General features: G+C 37.4%; 1 protein-coding gene across 1 annotated transcript in view; it reads right to left on the minus strand.

Moving 5' to 3' along the window:
* The window catches only part of LOC103805266 (doublecortin domain-containing protein 2-like), a gene marked incomplete at its 5' end in the record, with an annotated part of 32,600 nt that extends 20,685 nt beyond the window's left edge, over nucleotides 1-11,915 (minus strand). Inside the window, 3 exons of the mRNA XM_009077907.1 lie at nucleotides 7,626-7,815; nucleotides 10,535-10,589; nucleotides 11,769-11,915. Coding sequence (XP_009076155.1) covers nucleotides 7,626-7,815; nucleotides 10,535-10,589; nucleotides 11,769-11,915 — 392 coding nt within the window. The remainder of the gene's footprint in view (nucleotides 1-7,625; nucleotides 7,816-10,534; nucleotides 10,590-11,768) is intronic.
* Between the last annotated feature and the right edge of the window lie 862 nt (nucleotides 11,916-12,777).

The raw sequence follows: 12,777 nt of genomic DNA on the forward strand, positions 1-12,777 counted from the left end.
CATGGACAACAGTTTTAGCTCACAATGCACAGCTGATATTTGGCAGCCCAGGTTTGTCCTCTTCGGCAAGTTCATAATTTTACTGAAAGCAATTCAGAGCATAATAGCAAGAGCGGCTGCATACCTGATGTTCTGTTTCCTTTTAAGTAAGAGTTGGCCTTTTCTTTTTCTTTTAGCCAATAAAAAAAAACAGGAAATGGAAATGACTGCCAACTTCTAAGACCTCAGAATACTCAAAAATAGATCTGAAAAACTGTGGAGTAGCTCAGCCCATCTCCAGTATATGACTTTTCCAAATCACAACGAAACCTCAAGCTTCACAGCCTATTACCTCTAGAACTTGTTTTACAGTTTGTGTGGGGAGTTATTTCGCAATCTGTGTGACCACAATTAAACTAGCGTATTTGAATGGACTAGGCTTTAAATGAGGGTACTCCCCTCCAAGAATTTTCTGCTGCACTCCTGTGTTTGCTACTTTCCTGTTCAACTTTCTATGTATACTCTTTACAGGATGTGGTGCAAACAAAAAAATTAATAGGTTTAGGTTTTTAAAGGGGTTTTTTTGTTGTTCTTGTTGTTGGCTTGGAGGATTTTTTTGTGGCGGTGGTTTTTATTAAACCTTCAACTAAGCAGCTGATAATTAAATGTCAATTTGGTGTCACTTTCCTAAACCCAAATTCTCCTGAACCAGCTGCACTAGTCTAAGCTCTAAACTTCACATTTCCAGTTGCAATTACTGTTACATATGATATATTCAATGCTATTTAGGTTTCTACCGAATCATAACATTAATAGCATGCCTTATTGGTTACAAAAGCCTAAGCAGCAGCTCACAATCTACTGGATTTGCACTAAGAAGTGGTGAATTTAAATCTTGCACAAAGAGCTTTCAACACTAAGAAATTCTTTAATCATCTTGATTTAAGAGGATTATGACATGGATCAGTTGTAATATGAATGGCATACTGGTGAAATTCTCAGTGTATTAAAAAAATAAATTCAAAGTAAATACATGACTAGCCCAACTAAACTCTGTTGGAAGATTAAGTTAAGCTTTAAATACACTATGTGCATAATTCTTCAGATGTTATGAACCAGGAAACAATCACTTTCAAACAGTCTGGCACTCAAAAGAGAGAAGATTCCACATAACTACTAAATTGGCAGGAGAAAGGACAGCAAAGAATACAGGATACATCTTGTACTATTAATATTTTCTTTTTATCTATTTCCGTACACCCCAAAACGTGCCTCTGTAAACTCACTGTGCAGTTTATTGGTTTCAGATTAAAATAAATTAATCCTTTATCAGTGACAGCCAAACGCAGCCAACTAAAACACCTAAAGCTTTTTTGACTGTCCATCAGGAAAAACATAAAATAAAATAATTAAAATAAAAGAAATTAAATTAAATTAAATTCCTAAGATGGTGACAAGTGCTTCTCTTATCCAGTACAAAGCCTCTGAATTTGAAGAGTTTTTTTAAATAATCTGCAAAGCCAACTGAGGAGGAGCTGCAATGAGCCTTCAGAATAGACAGTGGGGTTGTACTGATCAAAACAGTACTTGGGAGCAATCATTATCACTGCGTTCCTGGAGCTGACTTCTAGTTTTCCATCAAAAAATACATCTCCATTTCAGCATAAGACTCTTTACTCTAAAATGAACCTGAAAATGTCATAATTCAAGGCAAAAATTACATACACGATACATCCAATACTTCAGCATCTGGTCTAAATTAGATTTCTAATTTCATTGTCAGCCAAGAAAATGGGCATTTCCAGACACACTTGTCTCTCCTTGATGGCTGGAGCCTAGAAGCCCAGCTTGAATAAATCCTCTAACCCTCATACAGTGGGAGGTAGACAAGATGCATCTTGCCCTCAAAGGGTTTCCAGGATCAGGTGGGATCTGAAAGTGTACCACAGTCAAGAAACTTAGGATTTACTGTGTTTGTCTTGTTGCCATAGGGAAACAGATAGAAAAAAACATCCTCTCCAAACAAACAGCCTTCTGTTCATGCCTTCTGAATGGACAAGGCAAAGGTGAGGCCAAGTACACTATGGCTGGAGTCTTTGCAATAACCCTCTTGTAGATTTTGCAATTTAAAGTTTGAATGCTATTAGCTTGAACAGCACTTCAGCTAACACCCAGTAATGCAGACAGACAAGAGAAGGGCTGAGAATTCTGGTGTGCTCGTGACTGCTTCTACTTTTCCTCTTCATCCCACAAGGGCAGAGCTATGTCTTGGCATTGCTGGGCAAAGGAAGAGAACAAAGGAACCACTTGCACACTTCCCTCTCAAACTCTATTCCTCAAACATGTATTTGAAGCAGTCTTTAAAAGCCACAGGCAGTCTGGGAAGAAAGCTGCAATGCTCCTTTCCACTAACTGAATCTAGCTGAAATACTACAGCTACAACTGTATGTACTAGTTGCCTGCCTATGAGGGAAGCTGTATCTTATACAACTATCTCCAGGTGAAATGGAAATACCTTAATACAAAATAAAACACCTTTTAAGGCACTTTCGCTATCTCCAGGTGAAATGGAAAGACCTTAATAAAAAATAAAACACCTTTTAAGGCACTTTCATCATCCACTTCAGTCCCACTAAGTCACAGAACCACTGCAGGAGTCCATCTCACCCAGAGACAAGGCAACAAACCAGGACAAAGTCAGGGAGATACCCTGTTGACAGGGAGACATTTTAGAGCACTTAAAACATACACAACAGGAGAAGGGGAAGAGCTTTCACTAATATACAGCCCTTTCAAGCTGAACTGGATGTTAACACCCTTCATCAGTATATGAAGCAGTACTGGAAACAACAGGTGAAGCAGTACCCTTAGAAGGGAGCATGTACCCTTCATCTGCCCTTTGGATCCTAACATATTGTCCCAGCAGTACAAGCTCCTTCCACACCCAAAGGGGAACATGATAGGTCCTCAGCATACATGTAAATAACAAATATAAGCACAACATAAGTACAAGTATGCATACAGCAGGTCTGGCTGCCAGTGTAAGCCATGGCCACTTATCTGTATTCTGAAACCCAGAGGCTCAGTGTCTTTAAACATTAACTTCAATGAAGCTTTTTTTATTGTTAAAAATTAAACAATTATTTAGTTTTTAACAAGATTTGTCCAGAGTTTGCCTGTTGGCTTTCTTTGCTTTTAGATGAATTAAAGATTCTTGTTCCACAGTTGTAGCACAGTATTCACATTAACTTGTAATGAATATTTAAAATGCTTAAAATGTAAAAACCCAATATTTTTTGCTCTGTTGAGTTCTCAGCACACCTCCATTATTTTAATAGAAAGCACATTGCAATTGTGCAGAAAACTACTTTTGTTTTAAAAAGTCATAGCCCACAAATCAACCATCGAAAGTACACCATGAACTTTCTTAAGATCATCAAGACATATATTTAATGGATATGTTCAAAAGAACAACTTTGTATTAGTCAGAAAAAAAGTTCATATAATGACTTGGAGCTATAAGCACTTCAAAATAAAGCGACAAAGCAAAGAATGATGACTCAAATAAAGTCTAAAGAAAACTTTTCAACCTATGAATTTACTTTATAGAGATGCCTGTTATATAGCTGATACAGTCTCTTGACAAGTTTGCTCTTCAAAACCACAACATGTGTTAACAACTGTTGCAAAGCTACATCTTGCTGAGTACAAAAGGAAGAGAAAAACAGACAAACCAAAATGCTACATCCACTCTGCTCCCAAGCTGATTAAAGGAAAAGACTTGTAATATCCATGTGGAGAAGGAAGCTAGGAGAGCTTTTGTCTTCTGACGTGGTTTAACCCCAGCCAGCAGCCAAGAACCACACAGCCTCCCACTCACTCCCCCACCAACGGGATGGTTGTCACCACCTCTGACCCTATACAGCAACTCCACAAGAGCCTTGGCAAACCAAGTATTTCCACAGCTGCTCTGACATACCCTTTAGCTGTATGGAGGAAGTTTCAGAGAGGTGGGAACAGCTTAGGATGGTTGAAGTGCCTCCTGTTACACATATTTCTCTTCATGTACATGTTTCACTGTCTTAAGAATGTATCGAGGCCCACACAATTGCCCAAAGTTGAACAGGAAGACTAAGAAAGAAACAGAACCCAACCTCCAGAACCTGGTGAACCACTGACAGACAGAAGAGATTACTTGAGGAAAGACCAAATGGCACAGAAAACAAACTGATGAAGTCAGATAAAATTAATGAAGGGCCACACAGACTCAAGGAAAATCATCACTGAATAAGTGGAAAAGAAAGCAGTGTACAAGATGCAGCAGGATGCTCTGCTAAAGTGGGGGTAAAACAGCTTCAACTTTAGAAGGGGCGTCACACTGCTTTTGGTGTTGAAGATTGCTGAGACAAGCCTGACTGGTCTCAAATACCAAAGTTAAACATCCTGAGGATGTGAAGAACAAAGTTTCCTGACAGGAACTGGCACCAGTGAGGATGTGGCAGACAAAGTTCTAGACAAGGGAAACAACAAGTGATAGTACTGATAACACAGGTAAAGCTGCTGAGCTAAAGGCTGCCAAGCTGACACAGCTGGCCTAGAAACATAGGAACAACAGCCAATTAGTTTATACTAGAAAAGTGCAGTCACACATTTTAAAGGCAGGACTTTCTGACATACCCCTTCTAGAAGTGTGTGTGGAGATTCATTCCTAGAGTGGGAACAACCTGTGAAGTTACTCCGCAAAGCTGAGTGAAAGAGATCTGCCCATGGTTGTTGGTATGGGTGAGTAACATCAATTTCTACTTAATAATTGTTTTGTTAGCTTTAATATCATTGCCTACCAATCAACTCCATTCCATAACCACCAGGATTGCTTACTGGGCCAGAGGAATAGAGGTTATGGAAAGAGAAGAACCACGTCCATACCCATGTGGTCATCTAATGAAATATCTACTACTGTTACAAAGGCAGTTGCCTACAGGCAATGCACGGACACTTAAAGTGAGATAGCCCAATCTCCACAGAAGTCAAGCCTAGTATGTTAAGACCTCTATTGAAAGCAGCCCTGACAATGTTAAAAACGTATTTAGTGGGATGGTGAGATGAAATTAGAACAGACACTCACATTTATGCATTTGTAACTTTAGCAATATAGTAGGATGTGCCTTCAACTATTCCCTACCAAAAACTGTGTACTAGAACATACATGGCAGCATCATGTTATGTGACACTTTGTCTCCAATGCGTATTGGAATGGACATTATCCTGGTCAAAAAACTTTTGGAACATCCTGAACTACATAAACTGGTACAACAGCTGAAGCAGAAAAGTCCTGTCCATCATGATGTGGAAAAAATTTATCTTCTTCTTGAACAAGTGAAAAGGGATGGAAAATATCACTGGTAGGACAACTTGTTTGGATGACCCCCAACCACAACAAGCATTTTGAATTTAATGTTACACCTTGTTATAATATTGCTACTAATCAGAATGTGCTTTTTAATAATAATCATTGTATATGTAAGTGTGATGCCTAATCCAACAAATGAGGAAACTAACTACTCCAGAAGTATGTAATTTGAAATAATAACAGTGTTTCTTGCCAGAATCCAGAGCTGACTATTGTGTTCCGTTTGATATTGCTAATTAAATTTTGACTGGTTTTGATAATATTTTTCTGTGTTAAAGTATAATATATGATTATAATATAACTAACACTCTTCAAAGCACGAGTTAAAACAAAATGATAAAACTTAAGAGATTGATGTTTCTCAACTTAACTGACAATAATGTACACATATGCAGTGGATGCTTCTATATCATGGAGGCAAGGTACCTTTGTTACTTCTTCATGAGGTAAAGATGACTGACTGCAGTCACAGGGTGAAGCATAGCAGAATGCTCTGCCAAAATGAAGGTAAACCAGCTCAAAATTACACTATTTTCAAAAGTTACCAGTAGTAGATGGAGAAGGGGGTTCATGCTGCTTTTGGTATTAAAGAATGCTGAGACAAGCCTGTCTGGTCTCAAATCCCAAAGTTAAACATCCTGAGGATGTGAAGAACAAAATTTCCTGACAGAAACTGGCACCAGTGAGGATGTGGCAAAGTTCCTGATAAAGGAAACAACAAGTGATAGTACTGATAACATATGTAAAGCTGCTGAGATAAAGGCTGTTGAGCTGACACAGCTGGCCTAGAAACATTGGAACAACAGCCAATCAGTTTATACTATAAAATCCCAGTCCCACTTTTTAAAGGCAGGATCTTCTGACATACCCCTTCTAGCAGTGTGTGTGGATTGTTGGAAATAGCACCAGATGGGCCTCCTGGTGAATCTGGTGCCTTAGATGATGTACCAGAACACATTTTCCAAAGAACACTGCAAATTATGATCTTCACTCTTTCTGTTCTTAATTCAAGTAGGTGGTAGGTACACTTAGACAGGAACAAGAGATGAGTAGGTAGGTTAAATCCAAGCAGCCTATGAACAACTGTAGGATACATATACATTACATCATTGTTCTTTGGAAAGAAAAAACTGGACTGAAAAAGAGCTGGCTAAAATTATGTCCACTTACCAACTAAAGGATAGAAAGGCATTTGAATCGAGATTAAAATAATCCTGAAATTCAACAAGCTAACTCTTGAAAAAACAATTATATTGCAAAAGACTATAGTTCACTAATCTTTCAGAACTCTGTTTTACAAACCTGCTCCTGACTCAACATAAATTTATAACTCATGTTTCAAGAAAATGGTACAAAACTTGCTGTTGGATGATACACACTGAAGTGTTAGATCACAGATTGTTATGGTACACTTGATTATTAATGCTTAAAAAGCAGTGAGAAGAAATTTCAAATGCGATGAAAAGAACAATTTCTTTCTCCTGACAGATACTAACTGGCCTGTATTAAATACTTCTGGAATTATTACTAATGAGCAAGAACAGCCATTCCAGCATGGTAGCAGTATCTGTGGTGATGGGCCAGTTTTCTAGCCATCACAAAAAAATGGGGGGGAGGGGGGAAGAGGGACATTATATCATAAGGTAAGAAAAACAGTTTCTCAAAGAGGATGTTTACAACTACATTTGTAAATTACTGTCACTGCTGTCACAGCACAGTGGGGAACAAATTCTGAAAGGACCTCCAGCAGCTCTGCTCTATGATTTGTCTCAGCAGCTATCGGCTAACTGGAGTTAGTGTTTGTGTTACTCCCTCAGGGTCCAGTCATTTTGTCACACAGTACCAGGCAGCTAACCAGGGATCCACAGGGACCCGGAGGTATCCTTTGAGAGCAGCTTCTTTTCTTCACCTTTTTTCAGAGCAAAACAGCAGAAAAATGGTCCAAAATATGTTTTCCATTATGCTTTTGTCAAAAGCATAAAGATAGGACCATATTAGCTTGACTTCCAAGGTATACTAAAAATCATACACAGCCTCCTGTGGTACGTGAAGGAAACTAGGAATGTAGCGGATAGGCACGGGTACATTTCCTATGCAGAAAGAACTTCTGCAATTTCTGTCAGGGAGATTAAACAGACAATTCAAGAACTGTACAAGCTTATCATTGCATTATTTCATTGTTTTAACTGAGGATTGAAAGCCACTATGCTGCGACAATGTTTATCTCGGTACTGACCATTATCTTGAAGGACTCCTGTGGAAGCTGTCGCTTTTACTTTTGTAGAGCTGTTAGAAAAGCGTCGTCTGGACATCGAATTCTCTGGATTCTGGCTTTTTTTATCTTTCCCTTTGGGAAGCTGAGGTGAGGAACTATTTTCTGCCTGCTCACTGGATCCAGTGGTAGATTTGGATTGCCGATCATTTCCCTGAAAGGAAGTGTATCTAATTATCACTGACTCAAATGACAAAGTTTATTTTTTTGATTTCAGTATTATTTCAGCCTTTTAATACTAAGGACTGGTGTCAGCTGCTAAAGAAGCATATTAACTTACAATCAGTATGGTTAAGTGATATCTTAAATTATCCAGAAAAGTGTAACTAATCTCAATTTAGTGTATGATTTGACTGATGAAATACTTCTCAACAACTCCCAGGAGAAAGTAACATGTTTAGTATAAGAAAATACTGTTTCATTTGATGAAAAAAATGGCTAGATGAATCTATACATGCATGCATATTATATACAGCTACACCACATCCATATATATGTGAAAAGTCACAAGATGTAACATATATAACTTGTTAATAATTCATTGCCTGTGTAAATGAGTGTCAAGAGAAGCTGGAAGAGAATGACAGTCTTCATGAGGCAGTAACACTGACTGTCAAGTAGACATCAACACACCACCTCTGAATCACATTCATGGACATCAGTCAGTTCCCCTGCTTGCTCTGTGGTGTATCTAGAAACAGAACTAGAAACCTGGTCCTTATTTTTACAGTTTTGATGTATGTATGATCCTGGGTGTACTAGCCAGAGATTTTATTATTTATGCACATATTTCATCAGTCTAAATCTGTTCACAATCAACATTAAAAAAAAATGAACTGCATATAGCAGCCCTTTAGGGTGCTGTTGTATCATTCTAGGCTGTGTAAAACTTTACCAACTGAACATCCCATCATTGCCTCTCAGTAGTCTCTTTGTAATCCAGTTCTCCATATAACAACAAAACACTCAAGCAGATTGGGCAGAAAACCTTATCGATATCTATCTGGAACAGTTCACCTTATCATAGACTTAGCTGAATCACAAAAGATGAATATACTCTAATTCACTGTTTCACTTACTGTAGCTGCATGAGCAATTCATGCCATTTTAGAAACTGCGCACCATAAAGGCCTTTCATTTTGCAGTGATCACGAACAATTTTTTCACCTCACTGCTAAAGTTAAGACATAATAGTATATAGAATTCAAATCTTTCAGAAAAATAACTCCTGACAAAAATCTCACATCTCTTAAAAAATTCTGCATACAATACTACATTTTTACATCATTCTTCTAGTTTTCATATAATCAGTAGAAATCAGTTCTGTTAAAAATGCTTTAATACCATCTCACTTTTACCATCTAATCTACCATTTGTCTACCAATACCATCAAAACTTTCTCTATAAAGAGAAATGAGGGCATTGCAATCCCTTCTAATTCAAACTAGAGACTGCTACTCCCAAGCAATAATAGTAAAAAAGTGTAGATAGCAAATTGAAGGAAACACTTGAATGATTTACACCAGTTCAAATGTTGTATTAGATATTTAGGAGCAGTAGTACATGTGCCTGCTTCTTTAAGTTTTGACATTTGTTATCAAGTGTCAATCCCAATGCAATACAAGTGAATAAGAAATCATTTTCTATACCTGTTGTTAAGCAATAGTAGAAGACACAAGAAATTAGAACTGCTGATGAGTTATTTTTACAAAACAAAGCTCACATTTTAAAACCAAACACCACTGGAAAGAATGTTCTTTACTGAGGTTTTATCTTCTACTGAATTTCAACAGAATGGAACAGACATATATTTCATTGCTCATTTTTGCTAGTGGCTCCAGGGATTTTTTTGAGTTCCGTAAACAGTGAATGGGCATGATCTACTATCACAATTACAATGACAGACTGTGAGTATCACTCCCTGCTGTCTTATATTTGTACAGTAAATTGCAATTGCATAGAAATAGTGAAAACAGATACTCATATTCTGTTTTGGCACTGTTTTAAATCGACAGAGCAAGGTGGGGATCAGCCTCACAGGCAACTGGGAGGACAGGAGAAGAGAAGATGGCCTCAGGCTGTGCCAGGGGAAATTTAACCTGGGCATCAGGAAGAATTTCTGCACCGAAAGGGTGGTTAAATTTTGGACCAGGATGCCCAGGGAAGTGGTGGAGTCACCATCGCTAGAAGTTTTCAAGAAAGGACCAGATGTGGCATTTAGTGCTATGGTTTAGTTGAAGTGGTGGTGGTCATTCAAAGGTTGGACTTGATCATCTTGCAGGTATTTTCCCAGTGCTATGGTTTAGTTGAAGTAGTGGTGGTCATTCAAAGGTGGGACTTGATCATCTTGCAGGTATTTTCCAGCTTTAAGGTTTCTATGACTCATTTTGTACACATATAAATAGCTATACAGGAATCAAAGCAGTGGAGGATCAAGCTCTGCATTTAACAGTTACCTAGGACAAAACATATCAGATTGGAAGCTGGTTTAGGGCCTTATTCAGACTCAGTATGCAGAAAAACCATTTTCTGCAAGATGTTTTCTAAAAGATTCTATGTTTTTCCTTTAGGTGCATAACTCGAATAAATAAATACACAAATATATCTTACCAGGTTTAGAGGAAAGACCTCAAGGCAGCAGTTGATCTTTGCTATGGAAGGTTTTATAAAAAATACAGCAGCCATTATTGCAATAATATTTTCTCCAATTTCTTTTGTCTAATTGACACTGCAAATAGCTACAGATTCATCAGGCTTTAATAAGCATACCACCAGGTGGCTGTGGTTTTTTTCTCTTCAGATTTAATTAAAACCCAAAGGACAAGAACTTTCCATCTGCCAGAATGCAGCTGAATTAGAAACTTGATACTTACACTGCCTTTGGACTTTCGAGATCCCACAATTGGAGGTAGAACAGAGGCTTTGGAACTGCAGAAATAAGCCACACCTTAGAACTGCGTACACTATCACTATCAGAGATACTGTGTATCTATAACCAAGTCAGATAATACCAAGAAGGCTATGGCAACAGGGCTAATGGCTTTTTTGCATTGCATGTTTTTCCTGAGAATCACCCATTCCTGGTTACTAGACTATATTTAAATGCATAATCATTAACTTATTGAAACAAGTTCCCCACAATGCGTACTTTATATACCAAAAATTTGCAGAGCAGTATTCAGTGAATTATTATGTGACTGCTCCTTACAACTATTATAATGAAAAGTTCCAGCAATTTCAACAAAACTGTTTATATCAATTGATAACAATTTATCAGCTTTGTACCATCATTAGGTTCATTAGTTGCAAATGGTGTTTCTCAAAATACTTTCAAATTATTCACATTGTCTACGGTTGCTCACTAAAATAAATGAAATATAAATTGCACTCCAGTTTATATGTCAAATTTGGACAAATTCTCTAAACTACACCAATTTGTGGGACAAATTTCCATTTTTTTCCATTTATTTCAATGGATGGATCCCAATTTTCATGTTTTTGAAAGACACAAAAAGAACAAGTTTCTCCTATAGACACCCAGTTTAGCACTCTATTATATGACTGTTCTAGCCCACAAAAATTAGGCCCAAACATAAATTATTCTTAAGGGAGTACATGTTCCACAAAACATTACTAAGCAAGAGTAGATCTAAACTGCAGTAGATGCGCACCTAATCTCATTTCAGCTGTACACATTTGTATCCCAGGAAAAAAAATAAATTAAGCCAAGTCAAAATAACACTTTCTCTGACACTAATTTTGTTATACATGATCAAGGGAATGTTTATGAGGTAAACTGGTCTTCTGAATTTCCATTTTGGCTTTTGTTATCTCAAACATTCTCAGAAGTTGCCAATAAAATTTTGAGAATGTTTATGAGGTAAATTGGTCTTCTGAATATCCATTTTGGCTTTTGTTACTTCAAAAATTCTCAGAAGTTGCCAATAAAATTTTGCATCCCTACTAAGCCCCCATTCATCCATCCATCCACCCACCCACCATCTACCATTCTTGGAATAATGATTTTGTACTTTACTGGTGGTGCTTTGTAAAGAAATTGACACAAACAAGCACATGATAAGCATATCACAGACCTTTAGAACTTACCCCGGTGGTCTTCTCACTGTAGATTTGCTAAACAGCAGGTCACCGTATGGCAACTTCTTAAACTTTTCTCTTCCCACTGCAACATAAATTTGTCCATTCTCCAAGTCCGACCCACTCTGAACAAGCTTTCCATCTAGAGTGTAAAGTCTGAAAAATATGAAAATGCTCAATATAATAAACCTTAACATTCGGTTAGGTGTATTAAGAGCACTGAAAGCTATGTTCATCTAAACTCACTAATTCAGGTTGAATTTCTAGATATGAAACCCAATAAAATAAGCCAATGTCATACAACTATCTGTAGCCACACAAAAAATCAAAAAAAAATTCCCCCAAAACCCAAGGAAAAATAGAGAAAAAATAATTACTTAGATCACAGCTTATATAAAGCTAATGAAGCATGAAGCCCTGTGAAAATCCCATAATTTCTAAAATGAAATAAATTACTTTGTACTTATAAGGTCTTCAATTACTTTCCCCTTATACCTTGGAAAGGAGCTATTTCATGAGATCCTGACCAAGTTCCATCTTCCGTCTGTGCTCTGGGCACTATGCAGTACCCTGGGAAGAACAAGCCATTCACGACTGAAAACCCAGGACCTGTCCACCTAACACTGACCAAGTCAATAGTATTGTACTTATTTCATTATATTGATCATAAGGTTGGAACATGGCTGTACCAGGTGGGGAAGGCTGGGAGTAGCAGGAAATACAGAACTACGTTATAACAAGAAGCTGTGTATCTCAGGCACCTACAATACCAATAATTAATATGTCTATTATACCAGGTAGATTATTACCACAATTATTTCTGTTTGAGATGAAAGAAACACATCAGGTACTAGTATGAGGAGATGGGTGGGGGGTGTCAACACATTTATTTATTTCACTGTCAAGTTTGGTTTTATTTAAGGATGGTCAAAAAAATGAGTAAGGAGGAAATGTTCAACAATAAATAAGCTCATTCCAAAACTCAACTATCTATATATATATCTATATCTATATCTAT

Source organism: Acanthisitta chloris, unplaced genomic scaffold (genome assembly GCF_000695815.1).
Source record: "Acanthisitta chloris isolate BGI_N310 unplaced genomic scaffold, ASM69581v1 scaffold10057, whole genome shotgun sequence".
NCBI lineage: Eukaryota > Metazoa > Chordata > Aves > Passeriformes > Acanthisittidae > Acanthisitta > Acanthisitta chloris.